The sequence below is a fragment of the Scyliorhinus torazame genome, unplaced genomic scaffold, assembly GCF_047496885.1.
Source record: "Scyliorhinus torazame isolate Kashiwa2021f unplaced genomic scaffold, sScyTor2.1 scaffold_446, whole genome shotgun sequence".
In the NCBI taxonomy this organism is placed as follows: domain Eukaryota; kingdom Metazoa; phylum Chordata; class Chondrichthyes; order Carcharhiniformes; family Scyliorhinidae; genus Scyliorhinus; species Scyliorhinus torazame.
This window is the reverse complement of record NW_027308173.1, coordinates 27,294-52,417: the sequence shown is the minus strand read 5'-3', so window position 1 is coordinate 52,417 and position 25,124 is coordinate 27,294. Positions and strand designations below refer to the sequence as shown.

Below are 25,124 nucleotides of genomic sequence, written 5' to 3'. Positions count from 1 at the left end.
TGGTTGCCACTGTACGGAGCCTTCCTGTTCATGTCTTCCAAACCAAAATGTAATTGGCACTGGTTCCAAACCCTCAAAGTGGAAACCGCCACTGGGTTTGATGAGAACCTGGCGAGAAAGTAAGGGGAGCCAAAACCAATGCCCTTCAGGAAGTCCCCCTACACGAGGCCTCCTCCACTCTACACCATACCAACCCCTGGTCCAACAACCATCTTCGGACCATAACAATATTAACAGCCCAGTAGTAACATTGAAAATTGGGAAGGACCAGGCCAACCCCCCATTTACTCCTCTCCAGCCAAACTCTTTTAATATGGGGGACCCTCCCCACCCATACAAAGCCTAAGGCTGAAAAAGGATTTTGGCAGAAAGATTGGGAGGCTCTGAAAAGCAAGTAGGAACCTCGGCAGGTTCACCATCTTAATAGTCTGGACTCTTCCGAACAAAGATAGAGGCAGACTGCCCCACCTTTTGAACTCCTCCTTCATCCCCTCTACTAAGCATGTCAGATTGAGTTTGTGAAGTTGGGCCCATTCCCACGCCACCTGAAAAAGCTCTTTCTAGCCAGGCGAAACAGGAGCCACCATACCCTTCCTGCCCCCCGGAGCCAATCAAGAAAATCTCATTCTTTGACGTATTAAGCTTGTATCCAGAGAAGGAGCTGAATTATTCAAAATTCTCAGGAGCTTATCAATAGACTCCAAGGAATTGGAAACATACAGTAGGAGATCATTCGCATACAAGGAAAGCTGATGTTCCACTATTACTAAAGGTTCGATCGCAAGAGCGAATAGCAAAGGAGAGAGCTGGCACCCCTGCCTTGTCCCACGCTGCAGAGTAAAGTACTCAGAACTAACCCCATTAGATGCTTGCCTTCAGGGCTGTATGGAACAGTTTTAACTCAGTCCACAAATCCCTGTCCAAACCCAAACCGCTCCAAAACGTCAAATAGTTGCGCCCACACCACTTGGGTCGAATGCCTTCTCAGCATCCATTGACAGCACAATCTCCACCTCATTTCCTCCAGCGGCCATCATGATAGCATTAAGTAGCCTCCGAATATTAGCTGCCACGCTCTGCCTTTTACAAACCCAGTTTGATCCTCTCCAACCACTTCTGGCACGCAATACAGGTGGCCAAGATCTTGGCCAGAAGCTTTGCATCAACATTCAGGAGGGAAATAGGACGATAAGATCGCATTGCTCAGGATCCTTATCCTTTTTTTGGATAAGGGTGATGGAGGCCTGCGACAGTGTGGGGGATCGAGCCCTCTCCAGTGCTTCATGGTACATCCGTGCCATCAACGGACCCAGCAGCGTACCAAAATGTTTATAAAATTTGAGTGGGAGTCCATCCAGTCCCGGGGTCTTCCCTGACTGCATCAAATTCACACCCCAGCAACTCCCGCAGAACTACCGAACCCCCCCAATCCTTGCGCCCGAGCCTGACCCACCGTCGGAAACTCCAACCCATCTAGGAATCTACTTCTCAGTTCGCACCCCGGTGGTGGTTCTAATTGGTATAGCCTTTGATAGAAGGACGCAAAGATGTTATTAAGCCCCGCAGGGTCTGTAACCACCTCTTTTCCCTCCCCTCGTCCCTGAGTCTACCTATAACCCTAGCCGCCATCTGCTTTCTTAGTTGATGGGCGAGCATCCTACCTCATGTTCGTACAAGAACCCCCTGGCTCTATGCAGCTATCTCTCCATCTCCTCTGAGGTGACAAATTAAACTGCATCTGGAGCCTCTGACGCACACTCAATAGTACTTCATCCTGTGATTCCAGGAATCTGCGATTAACTGCTAAGATCGCCTCCACCGATCTCAATTGTTCTCCTCGCTCCACCCTTAGCCTGTTTGCCCGGATCGAAATAAATTCTCCCCTTAACACCGCCTTCAGTGCCTCCCATAGCACCCTGGCAGAGACTTCACCAGTGACGTTCTGATCTGTATAATTATGACTGCCACCTTCCTATCTTTCACATAACTCCTTATCCGCAAGGAGACCAATTCCTATTCTCCACTGAGGTCCAGAAGTGTATAGTTTCTCTGCCCGCAGGTCTACCCAGTTAGGGGCGTGGTCAGACACTGTGATCGGCGAGTACTCTGTCCCCGCAACTCCAGGAATCAACGACTTATCCAAAACAAAAAGTCAATTCGGGAATAACATTTGTGACCATGAGAAAAAAAAGAAAACTCCCTCGCCTTAGGCCTCCCAAAGCGCCACGGATCTACGCCCCCCCCCCCCCCCCCCCATGAGCTGCATTAATTTTGACAGCTCCCCAGTCATCGCCGACGTCCTCCCAGACCTCGGGCTAGATCGGTCTAACTCTAAGACAGTATTAAAATCTCCCCCCAGAATGAGCCTGTGCGAATCTAGGTCTGTCCCAGACAAATAAAAAGGAAAGTACCCAAGTAAGCAGAACCCCCCACCCGCCATCCCACCAGCCCGTGAGCACCAGTCCAGCTCAAACAGAGAGGAGAGTGATGGAGAGAGGAACATAGTAACAGTATTAGAATACACAACAGTCAAAGTAATAATACAGTCCCTTACAAGTAGAACAAGAACATTTTAACAGTTTAACATATTTACAAGATCCCAATCCCATGGTCTCGAAGAAACATATCCGCCTCCTCCTGGGTGTCCAAGAAGTATTATTTTATATGGAAGGTGACCCACAGGTGGGCTGAATACAGCATACCAAGTCTCACACCTTCCTTGTGGAGAACTGCTTTGACTTTATTAAAACCGGCACGGCGTTTAAGCAGTTCCGCCCCCCCAATCGGGGTATATTCTGATAACGCTCCCCTCCCACGTGCTTTTCTTTGCCTGCCTAGCCCATCTCAGGATTTTTTCCTTGTCCAGGAATCTATGTAGACGTATCATCATTGCCCTTGGTTGTTCACTTGCCTTTGGTTTCCTTCTCAGCACCCTCTATGCGCGATCCACCTCTGGGGCGATTTAAAAACTTCCTCCCCTACCAGCTTTCACAGCATCTGTGCCACAGACACTCCGAAGGTTGCAAACCTTCCAGCCCCTCCTGGAGACCTACTATCCGGATATTCAGCCACCGCTTGCGGTTCTCCAGCTAGTCCACTCTATCCTGTACCTTTTTACAACTGCCGACAATCACGGAAAGCTTTGCTTCCATCACGGCCAACCGGTCCTCGTGTTCAGTGATAGACTCCTCCATTTTTTGAAGTGAAGCTCCCTGGGACTCCATCTGCTGCTCAACCCTCTCCACTGCTGCTTTTATCGGGTCAATGGCCCTTACCAGGTCTTCCGAGGTTTCCATCCTCTTCTGAAATTATGTGGTTAAGAAGTCCACTAATTGTGCCATAGACCATTGGGCCGGGAGTACAGGTTCCGGGCCTGCCGCCATCACGCCTTCGACTGCGCTCTCCAGAATCTGTCTGTCTGTTGCCGTTTTTTTCCCTCCGTTGCTTTTCGCTGAATGCATGCCAGACTGCTCGAGAAGTCTGCCAGCACTTTCACAATGCTAAACTCGCACTTCGGGACTGAAATCAAAAGTCTGATCGGGACTTTAGATAAGAAAAAAATCTCCGCGCGGGAGCCACCAAGTTCACGACCGTCAATCACATGGCCGCCATCGAAAGTCAAAATGCTTTACTATGTTAAATGCATTACTTAATTTAAGTTGTTATTCAGGAAATCTTACTTGGCAGAGAAATTTTTATGGTTCTTGAGTATTGCTGAAACAAAGATAAGCTGTCAAAGCTTTTTGTCTTGCGCATCAGGGCAGTCTGCAAGAGTACCAACAGTAAAGGGAACAGCACCTTATGCCACAGGAGGAAAGTTGGCAATTGGACTTTGATTGATAACGGTGTTGCTATTGAGAATGCACCAGGGAACAGCTAACTGTCAAGCATTTGTTCAAATTCAAACCAGATAGATCGATTCTGATTGGTCAAGGCATTGCTATAGGAAATGGACCAGGGAATGGCTCAATCCCAGTTTTTGTTTAGTTGAAAAAGGCAAAATGTGTGGATGTGCTCCTTCTGTGTGCAAAGGACAGGGCTCTGTGTGTGAATATATGTAGCTTTTAGCACGCATAAGTGAGCTACACTGTGAGCCCAGCTGATAATTTTAAATTGGGTTTAAGGGTAATTCTTAACACAATAAAAATTGTTTAATAAGTGTCCAATCTCAGAATCACACATAATGTTGGACACTGTTTTAAGTTTTGCAAGCACGGGCTGGTGGGCTTTGGTCAGTACTTTGTCTGTTGTGAACTGCTGAAGGGATGTGCTGTTTGATACGACCTACCTGTCGATGGGGCCTACAGTCTACGTACCTGGCATCACAACAGCACTGAAATTCATATATCACATTACTCATTTGTTGATACATAGATCATTCTTTTGGCTTTATGGCATTGGAGAATACCACTCCTGTTGCTACTGTCCAGTAACAGTATGCAACAGCTAGCTTCATCTGTTGCTCACATTTTGAGACACCTTATCCTTCTACGGTAATCTGAGGTAGACTGGGCACTTTTTAGGAACAAAGACCTTGGGACCATTAATGAGTTTGCGAGCAATGATCTGATCCAGGTAGTCATTATCCCACAGGATGTCTTTGATGTCGCACTATTTGAGCATCAAGCTTGCACGTGAGCAAATTTCTCTGGCCCTATTTGAAAGATTGCTGATAAGGGGAACTTCATAGCGCCTAGAACTGTAGGAACCCCAGTGCTTATATAGACCAGTGAAGATAGGCTTGTGATAGATAGTAGTGGAGACAAATTGGAGTTTCCTTTTACATCAAAAATGGGAAGTGATCAAGTTTAAGTCTAATATAAATCCAACTTATTGTGATCAAGACGAACATGGTCTTGACAATCTACATGAACAAAAATATTACAGCACAGGAACAAGCCCTTCAGCCCACCAAGCCTTTGCTGATCCAGATTCCTTATTTAGACCTACTACTTATTGCCCAAACGATCTGCATCTCTCCATTCATGTGTTGATCAAGGTACATCTTAAATGTTGCTATCATACCTGCTTCCACCATCTCCACTGGCAAAGCGTTCCAGGCACCCACCACAGTCTGCGTGAAAAACTTTCCTCGCACATCTCCCCTAAACTTTCCCCCTCTCATCTTAAATCTGTGCCCCTTTGTATTTGAGTCTTCCACCCTGGGAAAAAGCTTCTGCCTATTCAACTTGTCTATACCTCTCGGAATTTTGAAGACCTCAATCTGGTCTCTCCTCAGCCTCCGTCTTTCCAACAGAAACAATCCGAGTTTATTCAACCTCTCCTAACAGCTTAACACCCTCCAGACCTGGCAAAATCTTGGTAAACCTTCTTTGCACTCTCTCCAAAGCATCCATGTTCTTCTGGTAGTATGGCGACCAGAACTGCACGCAATATTCCAAATGTGGCCTAATTAAAGTTTTATATAGAACTGCAGCATGACCTGCCAACTCTTGTACTCAATGACCCGGCCAATGAAGGCACGCGTGCTGTATGCCTTCTTGACTGCCTTATCCACCTGCATTGCCACTTTCATGGAACTATGGACCTGAAACGCCCAGATCCCTCTGTATGTCAATACTCATAAGAGTTCTGCCATTTACTATATAATTCACACCTGAATTTAATCTTCCAAAATGCATCACCTCGCATTTGTTGGGAGTGAACTCCATCTGCCATTTATCTGCCCAACCCTCCAATCTATCTATATTCTGCTGTATTCTCTGACAGTCCCCTTCACTATCTGCAACTCCGCCTTTCTTAGTGTCATCTGCAAACTTGTTAATCAGACCATCTCTGTCTCCAGTCCTCTGGAACCTTGCCTGTGGTCAGAGATGATGGAATGATATCTGTTAAGTCCCAAGCTATTTCCTCTCTTGCCTTCCACAGTAAACTGGGATATATCCCATCCGGCTCAGGGGACATTCTATCTTGATTCGTTTTAAGATATCCAACACTTCCTCCTTCATTATGCTGACATGTCCTCGAGTATTCATACACCAATCCTAGCCTCAACATCCGTCATGTCCTTCTCCTTGGTGAATACCAGTGCAAAATACTCATTAAGGATATCACCCACTTCCTCTGACTCCATGCATAAATTCCTTTCTTTGTCCTTGAGTGGGCCTCCTCTTTCCTTAGCTACCCTCTTGCTCTTTATATATGCATAAAAGGCCGTGGGATTTTCTTTGACCCTGCTTGCAAATGACATTTCATGGCCTCTTTTAGCCCTCCTAACCTCCCTTTTTGAGATGTTCCTACTTACCCGATATTCTTCAAAAGCTTTGTCTATTTTTGGTGACCTAGACCTTGTGTATGCTTTGTTATTCTTTTTGACTAGTCTCACAATGTCCCCTGTCATCCATGGTTACCTAATCCTGCCACTTCTGTCCTTCATTTTCGCAGGGACATTGTAGGAATCTGTCCTGCACTCTAATCAACTGGTCTTTAAAAGACTCCCACATATCAAATGTGGATTTACCTTCAAACAGCCGCTCCCAATCCACGTTCTCCAGCTCTTGCCGAGTTCTGTTGTAGTTAGCTTTTCCCTAATTTAGCATCCTCACTCGAGGACCACTCTTGCCCTTATCCATGAGTATTCGAAAATATACGGAATTATGATCGCTATTCCCAAAATGTTCCCATACTGAAACTTTGGTCATCTGTCTGGGCTCATTCCTCAATATTAGGTCCATTTAGGCCCTCTCCCTGGTTGGACTATCAACATACTGTTTTAAAAAACCCTCTTGGACACACCTAACAAATTGCCCTCCATCCGAAGCTCTGGCACTAAGGGAGTCCCAGTCAATATGGGGGAAATTAAAATCGCCCACCACAACCCTGCTATTTTCACATCTTTCCTGAATCTGAGTACACATCTGTTCCTCTACATCCGCTGGCTATTGGGAAGCCTATAGTACAACCCCGACATTGTGATTGCACCTTTCCTATTCGTTAGATCTACCCATAATGCCTCCCTGCAAGATCCCTCCAAGATATCCTCCCTCAGCACAGCTGTGATATATTCCCTAACCAATAATGCAACTCCCCTACCCTTTCTGCTAACCCCTTTGTCTCGTATAAAACATCGATTTCTCGGAACATTATGCTGCCAGTCTAGTCCCTCCTTTAACCATGTCTCCGTAATAGCAACAATATCATAATTCCCACATTAATCCAAGCTTTAAGTTCACCCTTCTTGTCTGTTTTATTTCTCGCATTAAAGCAAAAGCACTCCAGACCTCCAGAGCCACTGAGATCAGCAACCTCCCTCTGCCTGCTCTCCTCTTTGCTATTTTGTCTTAGTCTCAAGCCCTTCCCCAGTCTCTACACTTGCTGGCCTGCTGCTCCGATTCCCACCCCCCGCCATACTAGTTTATGTACTCAAATGATTTCTGATAATCATGTGGTTTTATTATTTTAAAAATATATAAGACCCATTTTTATACTGAAATTTTTATACTATAATGTGTTTTCTAAGGCAATGGAAAGAATAGAATTAGTTACAGCATCCTTGAGTTATTCAATTAATTTATACACTCTTGATGCTATCTAGAGATTCCAGCTGAAAATTGAGAGGTCAGGATCAGGCTAGAGTGTGAAGTCCCCATGTCATTATTGAAAACCTGTCGTTGTTCATGGAAGAGGCTCATGGTAATGGTTACTTGGATGAGTTAATGGAATAGGCAGTTTAGAATCGTGCATCAACATTGAATCAATGCTTTAAAACAAAGGGAGAAAATTAGTGAAAGAAAGAAAGGAAAAGGTGTTAATTTTCTAGTGTGTTTTTAGTACCTGTTTTGGTGATCAGAATCTCTCTAGTTAGGACATGTGGAATTCAACTGAAATAGTCAGGGAGGTTGCATGCTGAAGTATCAGTGATGTAGTAATCAAGTGCCTTTTAATAGCATATGCGTATTGAAAATGTTGTGACAATTGATATTCTATATTATTGTCCTCTGTTATATATTTCAGTTCTGCCGATAGGTTTAAATGCAACTTTATTTGAATTTTGCTCATCTTTATATTGCATAAAAGTATTTTTTCTTTACTTGGTGAGTTAGCTCTGCTAAAACTGTTACACTACATTGAGTTGGAATGCTGTTTTGCAGATTTAGGTTTGTAGAAGTCTTTAATGTTGAAAGTTTTGTTGTCTTGGATTTTGTTCCCTCAAATTAAGTTAATTATAACCGAGTATTTGAAGTAGAAAATGGCTGGCTGCAATAGTCTCTTGTTGCCATAATTACTCAACAGCCACTTTTCTTCCCCTCCTTTTTTCTTCTGCTGTTTTCTGCATTATATCTTAGACTGGTATCTTTCAGGATTGGGAGCGTTGCCCATTCACCCACAGTCGCTTGTTGGTCCAGACAGAGTTTCACCTTCCATACACAAGCTTAGGCAGCACCGTCCATTAGGGAGAACGCAGTCAGCACCGCTACCACAGAACGCACAGGCTTTGCAACAGCTGGTCATACAGCAGCAACATCAGCAGTTTCTGGAGAAACATAAACAGCAGTTCCAGCAGCAACAGATTCACATTAACAAGGTCAGTACTGAGGTAGCAATTATTTGCCAAATAAACCTGAGGGCTCAATGTGCTGATCAGTATACATTATACCACATCTGTTCAGGGAGATGAAATGTATTTTTTTTCATGTCAGCAAGGTAATGTACAAGTCATGGTTTCTATTTGTGAAGGTCATGTTAAGATTATATTTTATTAGAGTTATTTTGTTATTTAATGTGAGTTGTAAAATGAATGTTTAGATTGCAATTCAAATCAGAATCTTGAGATTGAGTCATAACCATCATCTCAGTACGGCTACTTGTCATGCATTAAAAGTAATTGTTTTCTATATTTCTTGCCATTATACTATTTTCATACTACATATTGTCAAAGTATATCAATCTAGATGAAATGGTAAAGTTATTATGTAAGTAGGACCTGACAATAAATGGGCATCGAATGGCAGGAAATTGTACATTTTTTTTCTGATGATGACTGGTGATTGGTAAATATTGTGCAAAATAGGACTGCGTACCAGATGTAGTTGCAGAAGACCAGACGGGTTTTGTCAAGGGTAGACACCCGACTTCGAACATCAGGCACCTGCTGAATGTGATCATGACCCCATCCGGGGAGAGAACACCTGAGGTGATTGTCTTCCTGGTCACTGAAAAGGCCTTCGACAGTCGAATGGAAGTACCTCGGGTACTGGAGCGGTTCGGGCTTGGAACAGGGTTCACCACCCGGGTGAAACTCCTGTACAACACTCCCACGGAGAGCATACGGACAAACACCACCAGCACTAAGTACTTCCAGCTGCCTAGAGGCACTAGGCAGGGATGCCCGTTGTCCCCGCTGCTGTTCGCCCTAGCAATCAAGCCACTAGCGATCACGCTCAGGATGGCAAAGAATTGGAAAGGGATCCGGAGAGGAGGCAGAGAGCACAGAGTCTCGCTCTATGCAGATGACCTGCTCCTCTACATCTCGGACCCGCGAAGCAGCATGGAAGGAATCTTGGCGCTCTTGAAAGAGTTTGGAGCCTTCTCGAGCTACAAACTTAACCTGAGCAAAAGTGAGATCTTCCGGTGAACCTGCAAGGGGGAGGTGCAGAGCTGTAGCGGCTGCCGTTTAGACAGGCATGGCACAGATTCCGCTACTAGGAATCCAAATCGCTCATGACTGGACAGAGATCCACAACACGACTGGACAGGGATCCAGAAGTGGAACCTGACCAGCCTGATGGAGGAAGTTAAAAAGGACTTGCCGAGATGGAACACACTCCCACTTTCCCTGGCAGGGAAAGTGCAGACGATCAAAATGAATGTGCTGCCCAGGTTCCTCTTCCTGTTTAGATCCATCCCAATCTACATCCTCAAGACCTTTTTCAACTCACTGGACAAACTGATTATGGCGTTTGTATGTGGGGGGGGTAGAATGCAAGGATCCCAAAGAGAGTACTGCAGAGAACAAGATCAATGGGGTCCTAGCCCTTCCAAACCTACCAATATTACCACTGGGCAGTGACTGCAGAGAGAGTAAAGGGGTGGATAAAGGAGCCAGAAGCTGAGTGGGTGCTCATGCAGGAGGGCTCCTAGCCACGGTGGCACTCCCATCCCCACCTAATAAATATTCAGCGAGCCCAGTGGCGGTAGCAACACTCCAGTTGTGGAACCAACTGCGATAGCATTTCGGGCTAACTGAGATGTCCGATAAAGCCCCCATCTGCAACAACCACAGGTTCACACCAGCGACCATGGGGGCCTCCTTCAAAAGATGGGGACAGGACAGGGGGGGGGCTGACAGATTAAGAACTTTTACACCAACAACAGGTTAACAATGCTCCAAGAGAGAGCGTCTTTTCTCCAAACAGAAAGATTCCAGCTGATGGGGGGGGGTTACGAACTTAAGTACCTACAACTCAAAAACATCCTATGAAAAGAAACAAGGACGTACCCACGACCACCACAACAGTCACTGCTAGAGGACCTGCTGGACGCGGACATCTTGGGGAAAGAGAACTGTGGTGACATGTATGGACGACTGCTAAGGGGGGTCAACACCCAACTGGACGAGACAAGGGAGAAGTGGGAGGAAGACTTGGGGTTTTAAATAGGGTGTGGACTCTGGAGGGAAGCACTGCACAGGGTCAACTCCACCTCCACATGTGCAAGGCTAAGCCTAATGCAGCTAAAATTGGGACATAGAGCCCACTTATCCAGAACCAGAATGAGCAGGTTCTTCCCGGAGATGGAGGACAGATGCGAACGGTGCCAAGGAAGCCCGGCCAACCATGCCCACATGTTCTGGTTTTGCCCCAGACTTTCTGGGTACTGGACAGCCTTCTTTGAGGCAATGTCCAAAGTGGTGGGGTTGAGGGTGGAGCCATGCCCGAGAGTAGTAGTATCAGAACAGCCAGATCTCTTCATGGGGAGGAGGACCGACGCCCTTGCCTTTGCCTCCCTAATCGCCCACAGGAGAATCCTGCTCGGCTGGCGGTCCACAGCACCACCTAAAGCTGCAAACTGGCTGTCCGACCTATCGGAATTTCTCCAAATGAAGAAAATTTAATTCGCCATTCAAGGGTTGGAAGAAGACTTCCACAAAACGTGGGGCTATTCACTTGATTGTTCCAAGACCTGTTGATAGCCAACACTAGGAAGCCAAAGATCAGGAGGGCGTAGCCAGGACACAGGAGGGGTGGGGGAGTATCTACGTTAGTGGGTGAAATACATTTGACACCACATTGGGAAAGCACAGATCCAATACTTCTGAGAACACCTGATCATGTTGACTTTCCAAACGGTCTAAGATATAATTAGTTCCTAACGCACCACAAATCTTGATTAAATCAGACCCAGGTTGGAGTCCAGACCTAATATTTCAAAAATCAGTAGAAGGATGGATAAGAGTAGAATTGTTAATTAAATATCAGATGAAGTATCCAAAATCGCAATGGAATATCACAGAAGGAAGCACAAAACCAAACGTCGAAGATTTGACCAAAGTAAAAGCCTTATTCCCTCATACAGAGGGAATGTCTAGAACGGCAGCCACAGTGAAGGGTAAATTGGTGGATAAATGTGAAATAACTCACATGGACACATCAATGGACGTTTAGACTGCTGGATCAAGCGGACAAACTCCAACACCTATTTGCGAAGCGAGTACCTCTGGAGAACCTAAACTGTATCCTCAGATGAAAAAAGAATCCAGCTAGTTCAATTGTACTTGTAATGTCATTTAAAATGTCATACTGTCAAAATGAAACAATAAAAGGCTTTAAATACAAAACTTTCATTTTTGGACTTGGGGAAGACCAGGAGCTATCTCTCACCACCACCACCCTGTTAATTATTGAGGAGGGCGTGACTAAGCGTCATATCCGGTGTTGACTAGACATCATGTCCGGTCCAATGTATAATTCCCACATTACATCACATCCGGTTCCCACGATACATCACTTCCGGCTCATATTGATGACGTCGGGTTGGCATGTCCCCAAGTAGGGTTGGCACGCTGCCAAGCCCAATAAAAGAACCAGGAGGCACAAAGAACATAAGAACTAGGAGCAGGAGTAGGCCATCTGGCTCCTCGAACCTGCTCCGCCGTTCAATGAGATCATGGCTGATCTTTTTTGGACTCAGCACCACTTTCCGGCCCAAACACCAACCCCTTAATCCCTTTCTTCTTCAAAAAACTATCTATCTTTATCTTAAAAACATTTAATGAAGGAGCCTCTACTGCTTCACTGGGCAAGGAATTCCATAGATTCACAACCCTTTGGGTGAAGAAGTTCCTCCTAAGCTCAGTCCTAAATCTACTTCCCCTTATTTTGAGGCTATGCTCCCTAGTTCTGCTTTCACCTGCCAGTGGAAACAACCTGCCTGCATCTATCCTATCTATTCCCTTCATATTATACATTTCTATAAGATACCCCCGCATCCTTCTAAATTCCAACGAGTACAGTCCCAGTCTACACAACCTCTCCTCTTAATCCAACCCTTTCAGCTCTGGAATTAACCTAGTGAATCTCGTCTGCATACCCTCCAACGCCAGTACGTCCTTTCTCAGGTGGCCTCACAAATACCTTATACAATTGCAGCATAACCTCCCTAGTCTTAAACTCCATCCCTCTAGAAATGAAGGACAAAATTCCATTTGCCTTCTTAATCACCTGTTGCACATGTAAACCAAATTTTGCGACTCATGCACTAGTACACCCAGGTCTCTCTGCACAGCAGCATGTTTTAATATTTTATCATTTAAATAATCATCCCTTTTGCTATTATTGCTACCAAAATGGATAACCTCACATTTATCAGCATTGTATTCCATGTTCCAGACCCTAGCCCATTCACGTAACCTATCCAAATCCCTCTGCAGACTTCCGGTATCCTCTGCACTTTTTGCTTTACCACTCATCTTAATGTCATCTGCAAACTTGGACACATTGCACTTGGTCCCCAACTCCAAATCATCATTGTAAATTGTGAACAATTGTGGGCCCAACACTGAACCCCAAGGGACACCACTAGCTACTGATTGCCAACCAGAGAAACACCCATTGATCCCCACTCTTTGCTTTCTATTAATGAACCAATCTTCTCTCCATGCTACTACTTTACCCTTAATGCTATTCATCTTTATCTTATGCAGCAACCTTTTGTGTGGCACCTTGTCAAAAGCTTTCTGGAAATCCAGATATACCACATCCATTGACTCCCCGTTATCTACCACACTGGCAATGCGCTCAAAAAATTCCACTAAATTAGTTAGGCACGACCTGCCCTTTATGAACCCATGCTGCGTCTGCCCAATGGGACAATTTCCATCTAGATGCCTCGCTATTTCTTCCTTGATGATAAATTCCAGCACCTTCCCTACTATCGAAGTTAAGCTCACTGGCCTATAATTACCCGCTTTCTGCCTACCTCCTTTTTAAAAAAAAAAAAAAATCTTTATTCAAGGTTTTCAATAAATTTTTACAAAACACTCCAAAAAGGAAAGAAAATATACATAAGAAAAATAAAAAAGGGGGGCCTTACTCCAACAACTTAAACCACTAAACATTAAATTATCTAACAAACTAAGAACAAAAATGGGGCAAACGCCCCTTGCAATAATAAAAACAAGCCAACCCCCCCCCGCCCCCCCGTCTCCCACCTGGGTTGCTGCTGCTGCTCTTGACCTCCACCTAACATTCCGCGAGAAAGTCTAGGAACGGTTGCCACTGCTTGGAGAACCCCAGCACAGACCCTCGCAAGGCAAACTTTATCCTCTCCAACTTGATGAACCCTGCCATGTCATTAATACAATCCTCCACGCTTGGGGGTTTTGCATCCCTCCACATTAGTAGGGTCCTCCTCCGGGCTACCAAGGACACAAAGGCCAGAACTCCGGCCTCTTTCGGCTCCTGTACTCCCGGCTCATCTGATACCCCGAATATTGCTATCCCCCAGCTCGGTTTTACCCGAGTGTCCAAGACTTTGGACATAGCCTTTGCGAAGCCCCTCCAGAACCCCTCTAGCGCTGGGCACACTCAGAACATATGGGCGTGATTTGCTGGGCTTCCCGAGCACCTCACACATCAGTCCTGCACCCCAAAATACGTGCTCTGTCATATGTGCCCTGTGAACCACTTTGAACTGGATCAGGCTAAGTCTGGCGCAAGACGACGAGGAGTTAACCTTGCCCAGGGCTCCGCCCACAAGCCCTCATCCAGTTCCTCGCCCAGCTCCTCCTCCCTCTTGCCCTTCAGCTCCTCCACCGAGGCTTGCTCCGCCTCTTGCAACTCCTGATAGATCGCTGAGACCTTGCCCTCTCCCACCCATACACCCGAGGTCTCCCTGTCCTGAATCCTCCGTGTGGGAAGCAGCGGAAATTCCCTTACCTGCCTTCTCACAAATGCCCTCACCTGCATGTACCCAAAAGCGTTTCCGGGGGGTAACCCAAATTTCTCCTCCAGCGCCCCCAGGCTAGCAAAAGCCCCGTCGATAAATAGGTCCCCCATCCTTTTAATTCCCGCCCAATGCCAGCTTAGGAATTCGCCATCTATCCCGCCCGGTGCAAACCTATGATTATTCCGTATTGGGGACCAAATTGAGGCCCCCAACTCGCCCCTCTGCCGTCTCCACTGCCCCCAGATCCTCAGTGTCGCCGCCACCACCGGGCTCGTGGTGTACCGCGTCAGCGGTAATGGCAAAGGTGCCATCACCAGCGCTCCCAAGCCAGTGCCCACGCATGACGCCACCTCTAATCTTTTCCACGCCACCCCCTATCCCTCCATTACCCATTTCCGAATCATTGCCACATTGGCTGCCCAATAATAACTACAGAGGTTCGGTAGCGCCAGTCCACCCCTGTCCCGACTACGCTCCAGAAACAGCCTCTTGACCCTCGGGATCTTACTTGCCCATACAAACCCCATAATGCCCCTGCTTACTCACTTAAAAAAGGCCTTGGGGATGAGGATGGGCAGGCACTGGAACACAAACAGGAACCTAAGGAGGACTGTCATCTTAACGGACTGCACCCTGCCCGCCAGTGAGAGTGGCAACATGTCCCATCTCCTAAAGTCTTCCTTCATCTGGTCTACCAACCGCGCCAAATTAAGCTTATGCAGGGCCCCCCAACTCCTGGCCACCTGTATACCCAAATATCGGAAGCTCCTCTCTGCCCTCTTAAGCGGCAGCTCCTCCAGCCCCCTTTCCTGGCCCCTCGCATGCACCACAAAGAGCTCACTCTTCCCCACGTTAAGCTTGTAGCCTGAGAAGTCCCCAAACTCCCGAAGGATCCGCATGACCTCCACCATCCCCTCCACTGCATCTGCGATGTACAAAAGCAGGTCATCAGCATACAACGAGACCCGGTGTTCCTCCCCTCCCCGGACCAACCCCCTCCAGTTTCTAGATTCCCTCAACGCCATGGCCAGCGGCTCAATTGCTAAAGCAAACAACAGAGGGGACAGACAACCTAAAATATTCTGATCTCCGTCGGTTCGTAGATACGCTCGCTACCGGGGTCTGGTATAACAATTTGACCCACCCTATGAACCCCTCCCCGAACCCAAACCTGCCAAGCACTTCCCATAGGTACTCCCACTCCACCCGATCAAAGGCCGTCTCCGCGTCCATTGCCGCCACCACGTCTGCCTCCCCACCCTCCGAGGGCATCATAATCACATTCAGGAGCTGCCGCACATTTGCATTTAACTGCCTGCCCTTCACGAACCCCATCTGGTCCTCGTGTATCACTCCCAGGACACAATCCTCAATCCTTGTGGCTAGGACCTTTGCCAGCAACTTGGCATTTACATTAAGGAGCGAGATCGGTCTATATGAGCCACACTGCAGCGGGTCCTTGTCCCGCTTAAGGATCAGCGAGATCAGCGCCCGAGACATTGTCGGGGAGAGAATCCCTTCCTCCCTCGCCTCGTTGAAGGTTCTCACCAGCAGCGGACCCAGCAGATCCACAAACGTCCTGTAAAATTCGACCGGGAACCCATCAGGCCCCCGGGCCTTGCCCGCCTACTCCCCAACCCTGTAACCAGCTCCTCTATATCCCAATCGGGGCCCCCGGGCCTTCCAGTTGCCCCTCCTCCACTCTTGGGAACCTCAATTGGTCCAGGAACCGCCGCATTCCCCCCCCCATTATCATTGGCCTCTATGTATCTCTGAATGCAACCCCGGACCCGCCAACAAACCTCCTCATCTGCCAACAGTCCCACGTCCAAGCACCACAGCGGGCGCTGGTTCCTTTCCTCCCCCAACTCCAACTCCACCCAGTGCGGGAGGTGGACCGAAATAGCTATGGCCGAATATTCCGTTCCCTCCACTCTTGGAATCCGTACCCTGCTCACCACAAAGAAGTCTATCCGTGAATAGGCCTTATGCACGTGGGAGAAAAAAGAGAACTCTGGCCGCCGGCCTAGCAAACCTCCACGGATCCACTCCCCCCATCTGATCCATAAACCACCTGAGAACCTTGGCCGTAGCTGGCCTCTTGCCCGGCCTCGACCTGGATCGGTCCAGTGCCGGGTCCAGTACCGTATTAAAATATCAGGCTCCCCGCTTCCAGATCCAGGATCCGACTCGGCATGTGCTTCATGAACCCTGCATCGTCCCAATTTGGGGCATACACATTCACCAGCACCACCCAGGTCCCCTGCAGCCTATCACTCACCATCACATATCGACACCCATTATCAGCCACAATGTTCAGCGCCTCGAACGACACCCGCTTACTCTCCAGGATTGCAACCCCTCTACTCTTCGCATCCAGCCCCGAATGAAAGATCTGCCCCACCCATCCCTTTCTCAGCCTGATCTGATCCACCACTTTCAAGTGCGTCTCCTGCAACATAGCAACGTTTGCCTTCAGTCCCTTTAAGTGCGTGAACACCCGGGCCCTCTTGACCGGCCCGTTCAGGCCCCTCACATTCCATGTGATCAGCCGGATCGGGGGACTGCCGGCCCCTCTCCTGCCGACTAGCCATCTCCTTTTTAGGCCAGCCACGTGCCCAAGTCTCCCGCACTCTCCAGCCCCCCAGACGGGGGATCCCCGCCCCGACTCTCCCACTTACCTCCAGCTCCCCTTCAGCCAATGCAGCAGCAACCCAGTCTCCCCCCCCCCCCCCCCCCCCCCCCCCCCCCCCCCCCCGGCTAGAAAACTGTCTAGCCTCCTTACTCCCACCATTGCACACCCGTAAGTCAGCTGACCCCAGACGCTCCCGCCACTGCCAACGATCCCCCCGTTTAGATTCCCCGTCAAAGTCTCCCCCCTTCCCCTTCAAGTCGATACGGACACCCCTCCGGCACCACCCCTCCCGTCGGGCCACGCCCCCCCTTTAGCACGGGAAAAAAGCATGCGATTTTCTACCTGGGCCAGCCCCGCCCCCTGTGGCGCAGCTCCTTTCTCCTGCAGCCTCTCCCCAATTCCCAACGACCCAGGGCCTCTTCCCCCCCCCCCCCCCCTCCACCCTTTGAACGCGAGGAGTGGCCCCTCCAAAACAATACCCATGGCCATTAAAACACACAAAGCACATCCAATCACCCCTTCCCACTCCTCAGCTTTCCCAAAACCCATAGCAAACCATTAGTTCGAGTCAAATTTACTGAATAAAGGTCCACGCCTCCTCCGGCGTATCAAAATAATGGTGGCGGTCCTGAAAAGTGACCCACAATCGCGCTGGCTGCAACAGCCCGAACTTCACCACCTTTCGGTGGAGAACCACCTTGGCCTGGTTGAATCCTGCCCTCTTCTTGGCCAGCTCTGCACTCCAGTCTTGGTAGATGCGCATCTCCGTATTCTCCCACCTGCTGCTCCATTCTTTTCAGGACACACTCTCTGTCCGTGAAGCGGTGAAACCTCACCACTACGGCCCTTGGCGGCTCATTTGCCTTGGGCGTCCTTACCAGGACTCTGTCAGCCCCAACCAGCTCCAGGGGCTTCGGGAAGGCTCCCGCGCCCATTAGCGTATTCAGCATCATGGCGACATATGTCCCGATGTCGGATCCCTCCACACCTTCATGGAGACCCAGAATCTGGAGATTCTTCCTCCTCGACCTGTTCTCCAGGTCCTCAAACATTTCCTGCCACTTTTTATGCAGCGCCTCGTGCACCTCCACTTTCACCTCCAGGCCCAGGATCTCGTCCTCGTTTTCAGAGGCTTTCTGCTGTTCCTCTCTAATCGCCGTCCCTTGAGCCTTCTGGGTCTCCACCAGCCTCTCAATCGACGCTTTCATTGGGGCCAGCATCTCTGTTTTCAGCTCCGCAAAGCAGCTTTTCAGGAACTCCTGCTGCTTCCGCAACCATTGCGCCCACGCTGCCTAGTCTCCGCCCGCCGCCATCTTACTTCTTCGCGCCCGTTCTCCTCTCTTCTCCAAGATCACTTTTTTGACCGCTCCACTCCTGGTCCACTCCATACAGTGCTGGGGGAACCTTACTGCTGCCTTCCCACACCGGGAATCGTCGTCCAAGTGCCGCTGGGGCTCCTCAAGAGGGCCCAAAAGTCCGTTCACGGCGGGAGCTGCCGAACGTGCGACCTACCCAGGCATAGCCGCAACCGGAAGTCCTCGCCTACCTCCTTTTTTAAACAGTGGTGTCACGTTTGCTAATTTTCAATCCGCCGGGACCACCCCAGAGTCTAGTGAATTTTGATAAATTACCACTAGTGCATTTGCAATTTCCCTAGCCATCTCTTTTAGCATCTCTGGGATGCATTCCAGCAGGGCTAGGAAACTTGTCTACCTTTAGCCCCATTAGCTTGCCCATCACTACCTCCTTAGTGATAACAATCATTTCAAGGTCCTCAGCTGTCATAGCCTCATTTCCATCAGTCACTGGCATGTCATTTGTGTCTTCCACTGTGAAGACCGACCCAAAAAACCTGTTCAGTTCCTCAGCCATTTCCTCATCTCCCATTATTAAATCTCCCTTCTCATCCTCTAAAGGACCAATATTTACCTGAGCCACTCTTTTTTTGTTTTATAAATTTGTAGAAACTTTTACTGTCTGTTTTTATATTCTGAGCAAGTTTACTCTCATAATCTTTCTTACTCTTCTTTATAGCTTTTTTTAGTAGCTTTCTGTTGCGCCCTAAAAATTTCCCAATCCTCTAGTCTCCCACTAACCTTTGCCACTTTGTGTGCTTTTTCCTTCAATTTGATACTCTCCCTTATTTCCTTAGATATCCATGGTCGATTTTCTCTCTTTCTACCGTCCTTCCTTTTTGTTGGTATAAACTTTTGCTGAGCACTGTGAAAAATCGTTTGGAAGGTTCTCCACTGTTCCTCAACTGTTTCACCATGAAGTCTTTGCTCCCAGTCTACCTCTTCTCTCATCCCATTGTAATCTCCTTTGTTTAAGCACAAAACACTAGTGCTTGATTTTACCTTCTCACCCTCCATCTGTATTTTAAATTCCACCATATTATGATCGTTCCTTCCGAGAGGATCCCTAACAATGAGATCATTAATCATTCCTGTCTCATTACACAGGCCAGATCTAGGACCGCTTGTTCCCTCATAGGTTCCATTACGTACTGTTCTAGGAAACTATCACAGATATATTCTATAAACTCCTCCTCAAGGCCGCCTTGACCAACCTGGTTAAACTAATCATCATGTAGATTAAAATCCCCCTTGATAACTGCTGTACCATTTCTACATGCATCAGTTATTTCTTTGTTTCTTGCCTGCCTCACCATAATGTTACTATTTGATGGCCTATAGACTACTCCTATCAGTGACTTTTTCGCCTTACTATTCCTGATTTCTACCCAAATGGATTCAACCATATCCTCCATAGCACCAATGTCACCCCTTACTATTGCCCGGATATCATCCTTAAATAACAGCTACACCACCTCCTTTTACCATCCACTCTGACCTTCCGAATAGTTTGATACCCTTGGATATTTAACACCCAGACATGACCATCCTTTAACCATGTTTCAGTAATGGCCACTAAATCATAGTCATTCACGATGATTTGCGCCATCAACTCATTTACCTTATTCCGAATACTACGAGCATTCAGGTAAAGTACACTTATGTTGGCTTTTATACCTCTGTTTTGAATCTTAACACCTTGATCAGTAACCTCTCCTAAGTTATTTTTCCTCTTAATGTTCCCCTAAATTTTCCTTTTCGTTGAACCCATATCTTCATGTAACAACCTGCCGCGTCGCTTTCCATTTATGTTTTTACTTCCCGTTTTATTCCTTTTAGTATTACTGGGTCTATTCACTGAGAACCCCTCAGTCACTGTACCTTGTACTTTCGCTCTTTTTGATTTTTGACTGTGGCTTCTCTGTCATACACTTTCCCTCTTATTGTCTTTTGTTTCTTTTTTTTAACAAACAATTTTATTGAGGTATTTTTGGCATTGTAAACAGCAACAATATACATTAGTGTGCAAATATCAATTACAAAAACATAGTGCAAATAACAGTTCCTCTCTCGCAAAAAGACCCGCCTATTCTTCCCCCCGACTCTACACTATTTTACCCCCCCGCCCCCTCCCCCCAACCACTGAGTTCCGATTAGGGGACGATTAGTTCCCCACGAAGAAGTCAATGAATGGTTGCCACCTCCGGGCGAACCCCGATAGTGATCCTCGTAAGGCGAACTTGATTTTTTTCCAAGCTGAGAAAACTTGCCATGTCCGACAGCCATACATCGGTCTTTGGGGGCTTTGAATCCCTCCAGGCCAACAGTATTCATCGCCGGGCTACCAGGGAATCAAAGGCCACAACGCCGGCCTCTATCCCCTCCTGGACTCCCCGGTCCTCCGACACCCCAAAAATAGCCACCCCATGACCATCGCCACCCTTGTTTTCAGTACCCGGGACATGACGTCTGCAAATCCCTACCAGTACCCCCAAAGTTTTGGGCACGCCCAGAACATGTGGACATGGTTCGCTGGTCCTCCCGCACATCTAGCACACTTGTCCTCCAGCCCAAAGAATTTACTCATCCGGGCCACCGTCATGTGGGCCCGGTGAACTACCTTGAACTGAATCAGGCCGAGCCTGGCTCATGTTGCGGTTGCATTTATCCTCCTCAGAGCGTCTGCCCATACGCCTCCCTCCAACTCCCCACCAAGCTCCTCCTCCCACTTGAGTTTCAGTTCCTCAGTCCCTGTGTCCTCCGCTCCCATAAGCTCCTTATAAACATCCGAGACTCTCCCCTCTCCTACCTCTCACCTGGAAACTACCCTGTCCTGGATCCCTCTTGGTGGAAGGCGTGGAAAGGACGGGACCTGTCTACGTACGAAATCCAGCACCTGCAAGTACCGAAAGTCATTTCCCCTTGCCAGCCCGAACTTCTCCTCCAGCGCCCTCATGCTCGCAAAGCTCCCTTCCAGGAACAAGTCGGCCATCGTTCCCACCTCCGCCACGCTCGAAACCAGCCGTCCATCTTCCCCGGGGCAAATCGGTGGTTATCGCATATTGGGGACCAGACCGACGCTCTCACTTCCCCCGCATGCTTCCCCCTCCATTGACCCCAAATCCGCAGAGCTGCCACCACTATAGGGCTGGTGGAGTACCTGACCGGCGGGAGCGGCAGAGAAGCCGTGACCAGGGCTGCCAAGCTGGTGCCCCTGCACGAAGCAACCTCCACCCGCTCCCAAACCGACCCCGTACCCACCATCCATTTCCTTATCATGGCTATGTTAGCCGCCCAGTAGTAGTTGCTGAGGTTCGGCAACGCCCGTCCCCCCTCGCTACGGTTCCGCTCCAGCATCCCCCTCTTTACCTGCGGGGACTTCCCCGCCCAAACAAATCCCAGGATGATTTTATTGATCCTTTTAAAGAAGGACCGCGAAATGAAAATAGGGAGACACTGAAAAATAAACAGGAATCTCGGGAGGATCGTCATCTTCACCATCAGTACTCCCCGCTAGTGACAGCGGGAGCGCATCCCATCTCCGAAACTTGCTCCGCATTTGCTCCACCAGCCTAGACAAGTTCAACTTATGCATCCTTATCCAGTCCGTGCCACTCGTATCCCTAAATACCTAAAACTTTCCCCAACCAGCCTAAACGGTAGTTCCCTCAGCCTATTCTCCTGACCCCTCGCCTTCACCACAAACATCTCGCTCTTTGCCATGTTCAACTTGTACCCTGAAAACCGGCCAAATTCCCCAATGATTTCCATAATCCCGACCATCCCTGCCACTGGATCCGACACGTACAAAAGCAGGTCATCCGTGTAGAGCGAGACCTTGTGTTCTACCCCCCCCCCCCCCCCCCCCCCCCCCCCCCCCGACCATTCCCTTCCATCCCCTTGCGGCTCTCAGAGCAATTGCCAGCGGCTCTATGGCCAATGCAAACAGCAACGGCAAGAGGGGGCATCCCTGTCTTGTCCCACAGTATAGTCGGAAATACTCAGATGTCGTCCTGTTCGTCCTTACACTAGCCTCCGGGGCCTGATATAGCAGTCTAACTCAGTCCACAAAGCCTTCCCCAAACCCAAACCGTCCCAGCACCTCCCCGTAATAGTCCCACTCCACCCGGTCAAAAGCCTTTTCGGCATCCATTGCTGCCACCACTACCTCCACCTCTCTGCCCTCCAGAGGCATCATAATCACATTAAGCAGCCTTCTTAGGTTGGCTGCCAGCTGCCTGCCCTTTACAAACCCCGTTTGGTCCTCCACAATCACGTCCGGTACACAGTCTTCGATTCTGGACGCCAGGATCTTGGCCAGCAGTTTAGCGTCAACATTAATCAAGGAGATTGGCCTATAGGACCCACAGGCTTCCGGATGTTTATCCCGTTTTAATATCAGCGAGATGGTGGCTTGCGACATCGTCGGGGGTAACACCCCATTGTCCTTCGCCTCGTTAAACACCCTAACCAGCGCCGGCCCCACTATCCCCGAGAACTTTTTGTAGAACTCCACTGGATACCCGTCCGGCCCCGGGGCTTTACCCGACTGCCCCCATTCAGGCCCCCCATTACTTCTTCAGCCCTAATTGGGGCCCCCAGCCCCTCTACCATCCCCCTGCCCACCTTTGGGAAGGTAAGCCCATCTAAGAAGCGCCTCATCCCTTCCGGCCCCGTGGGGTGTTCCGAGGTATACAGCTTGCTGTAAAAGTCCCTGAATACCTGTTCAATCCTGCCGGGTCTCCAACCTGGTTCCCTGCCCCGCCCACTACCGTTCCTATTTCCCTGGCCGTCTCCCTCTTCCTAAGTTACTGTGCAAGCATTCTGCTGGCTTTCTCCCCATACTCGTACACCGCGCCCCTTGCCTTTCTGAGCTGCTCTACGGCCTTCCCAGTGGATAGTGCCCCCAGCTCTGCCTGCAATCTCCGTCGTTCCCCAAGTAGCTCTGCCCTCGGGGACTCCGCATATTCCCTGTCCGTCCGTATCATCTCCTGAACCAGTCTGTCCATCTCCGCCCTGTCCGTTCTGCCCCTATGGGCTCGGATTGAGATCAGTTCCCCTCTCACCACCGCCTTCAGCGCCTCCCAGAGCACCGCTGCTGAGACTTCCCCTGTATCACTGACCTGCAGGTAGTTCTGCATGCATTTCCCCACTCTCTCACGCACTCCCTCATCTGCCAACAATCCCACCTCTAACCTCCATTGTGGGCGCTGGTAACTTTCTTTGCAGACCTGCAGGTCGACCCAATGTGGAGCATGGCCCGAAATAGTGATCGCCGAATATTCTGTATCCCTCACCCCCTCCAAAAAGTCCCTACTCATAATAAAGAAGTCAATACGAGAATAAACCTTGTGAACATGTGAATAGAAAGAGAACTCCTTCCCCGTCGGCCGACTGATTCTCCAGGGGTCTACCCCCCCATTTGTTCCATGAACCCCCTCAGTTCCCTTGCCATTGCCGGGACCCTGCCCGTTCTGGAGCACGGCCGATCCAGGTCGGGATCAAGGACTGTATTAAAGTCCCCACCCATAATCAGCTTGTGCGAATGCAAGTCGGGGATTTTCCCCAGCAGCCTTTTGATGAAATCTACATCATCCCAGTTTGGAGCGTAAACATTCACTAGGACCACCCTCACCCCTTCAAGCTGAAACCTGGTACCATCCCTTCAGCCACGTATTCATGCTATATATCCTGTCATTTCTACTTTGACTAGCACGTGGCACCAGTAGTAATCCTGAGATCACTACCTTCGAGGTCCGATTTCTTAACTTCCTTCCCAACTCCCTGTATTCTGCTTTTAAGACCTCATCCCTTTTTTTACCAATGTTGTTTGTACCAATGTGTACCACGGCCACTGGGTATCCACCCTCCCGCTCCAGAATGTCCTGTACCCGCTCCGAGACATCCTTGGCCCTAGCACCAGGGAGGCAACATACCATCCTGGGGGGCAGGGGCAACAACAACCTGAACCAAAGCGAAGAAAAGCAAAGGGAAAACCGGTGGGGAGCGTAACGCAGGGGGCCACAATCACCGCAGCAAACACTGTAAGGAAGGAATAAAAGAAAAGGAAGGGGAAACTGTGATGTATTTATGTAAATAGTCAAAACCGACCTTGGTGTAAATAGTTCTAGTTTTACTTCTTATACATTCTCTTGTTTAACTCCCACTGTTTGTTCGTATTTATATTTGTTTTGCATACCAAAAACTCAATAAAAAACACTTTTTAAAAAAAAAAGTTAACTTTCTTACCGAACAACAACTTGCATATTCTAATTTAAAATTAGTTACATGGGGTGAATATTATTGTGGGGGAAAGAGGGCGGGGAATGTTGCTTGCCAGTACTCTGGGGGTGGCCTTAACAATGTGAGAGTAAGACTTCTGCTCCTCATGCACACAAAGTCCTGCCTTTGAGCTGATTAGCCAGCAGCTGAATAATCCCAGCAGTGCTAAAATATAACAGTGGGCACTTCTGGGACGATCAGGAGTCCTGAGAAGAAGAGCCTCAGATACCGAACTGAAAGTTATGTCCAGGGTTTTTCGGGGAGAGATTGGAACCTTAGCGAGGAGAGGGAAAGGGCTTGTGGGTTGGGTTCTAGAAGGCAGGGAGGGATGGAAAAAGTGATGTACCATCTTGGGGGGCCCTTGCCAACTCAAAGGCCTCAATTGACCAAAAGGATGGGTGGCTGGCTGATGCCTTAGGCATCCATTTTATTTTACATGCTCCTAC

The 25,124-nt window shown here is 48.6% G+C and overlaps 1 protein-coding gene across 1 annotated transcript in view; it reads left to right on the top strand.

Moving 5' to 3' along the window:
* The window catches only part of LOC140406298 (histone deacetylase 4-like), a gene marked incomplete at its 3' end in the record, with an annotated part of 165,034 nt that overhangs the window by 113,317 nt on the left and 26,593 nt on the right, over positions 1 to 25,124 (top strand). The window contains exon 10 of the mRNA XM_072494411.1: positions 8,307 to 8,545. Coding sequence (XP_072350512.1) covers positions 8,307 to 8,545 — 239 coding nt within the window. The remainder of the gene's footprint in view (positions 1 to 8,306; positions 8,546 to 25,124) is intronic.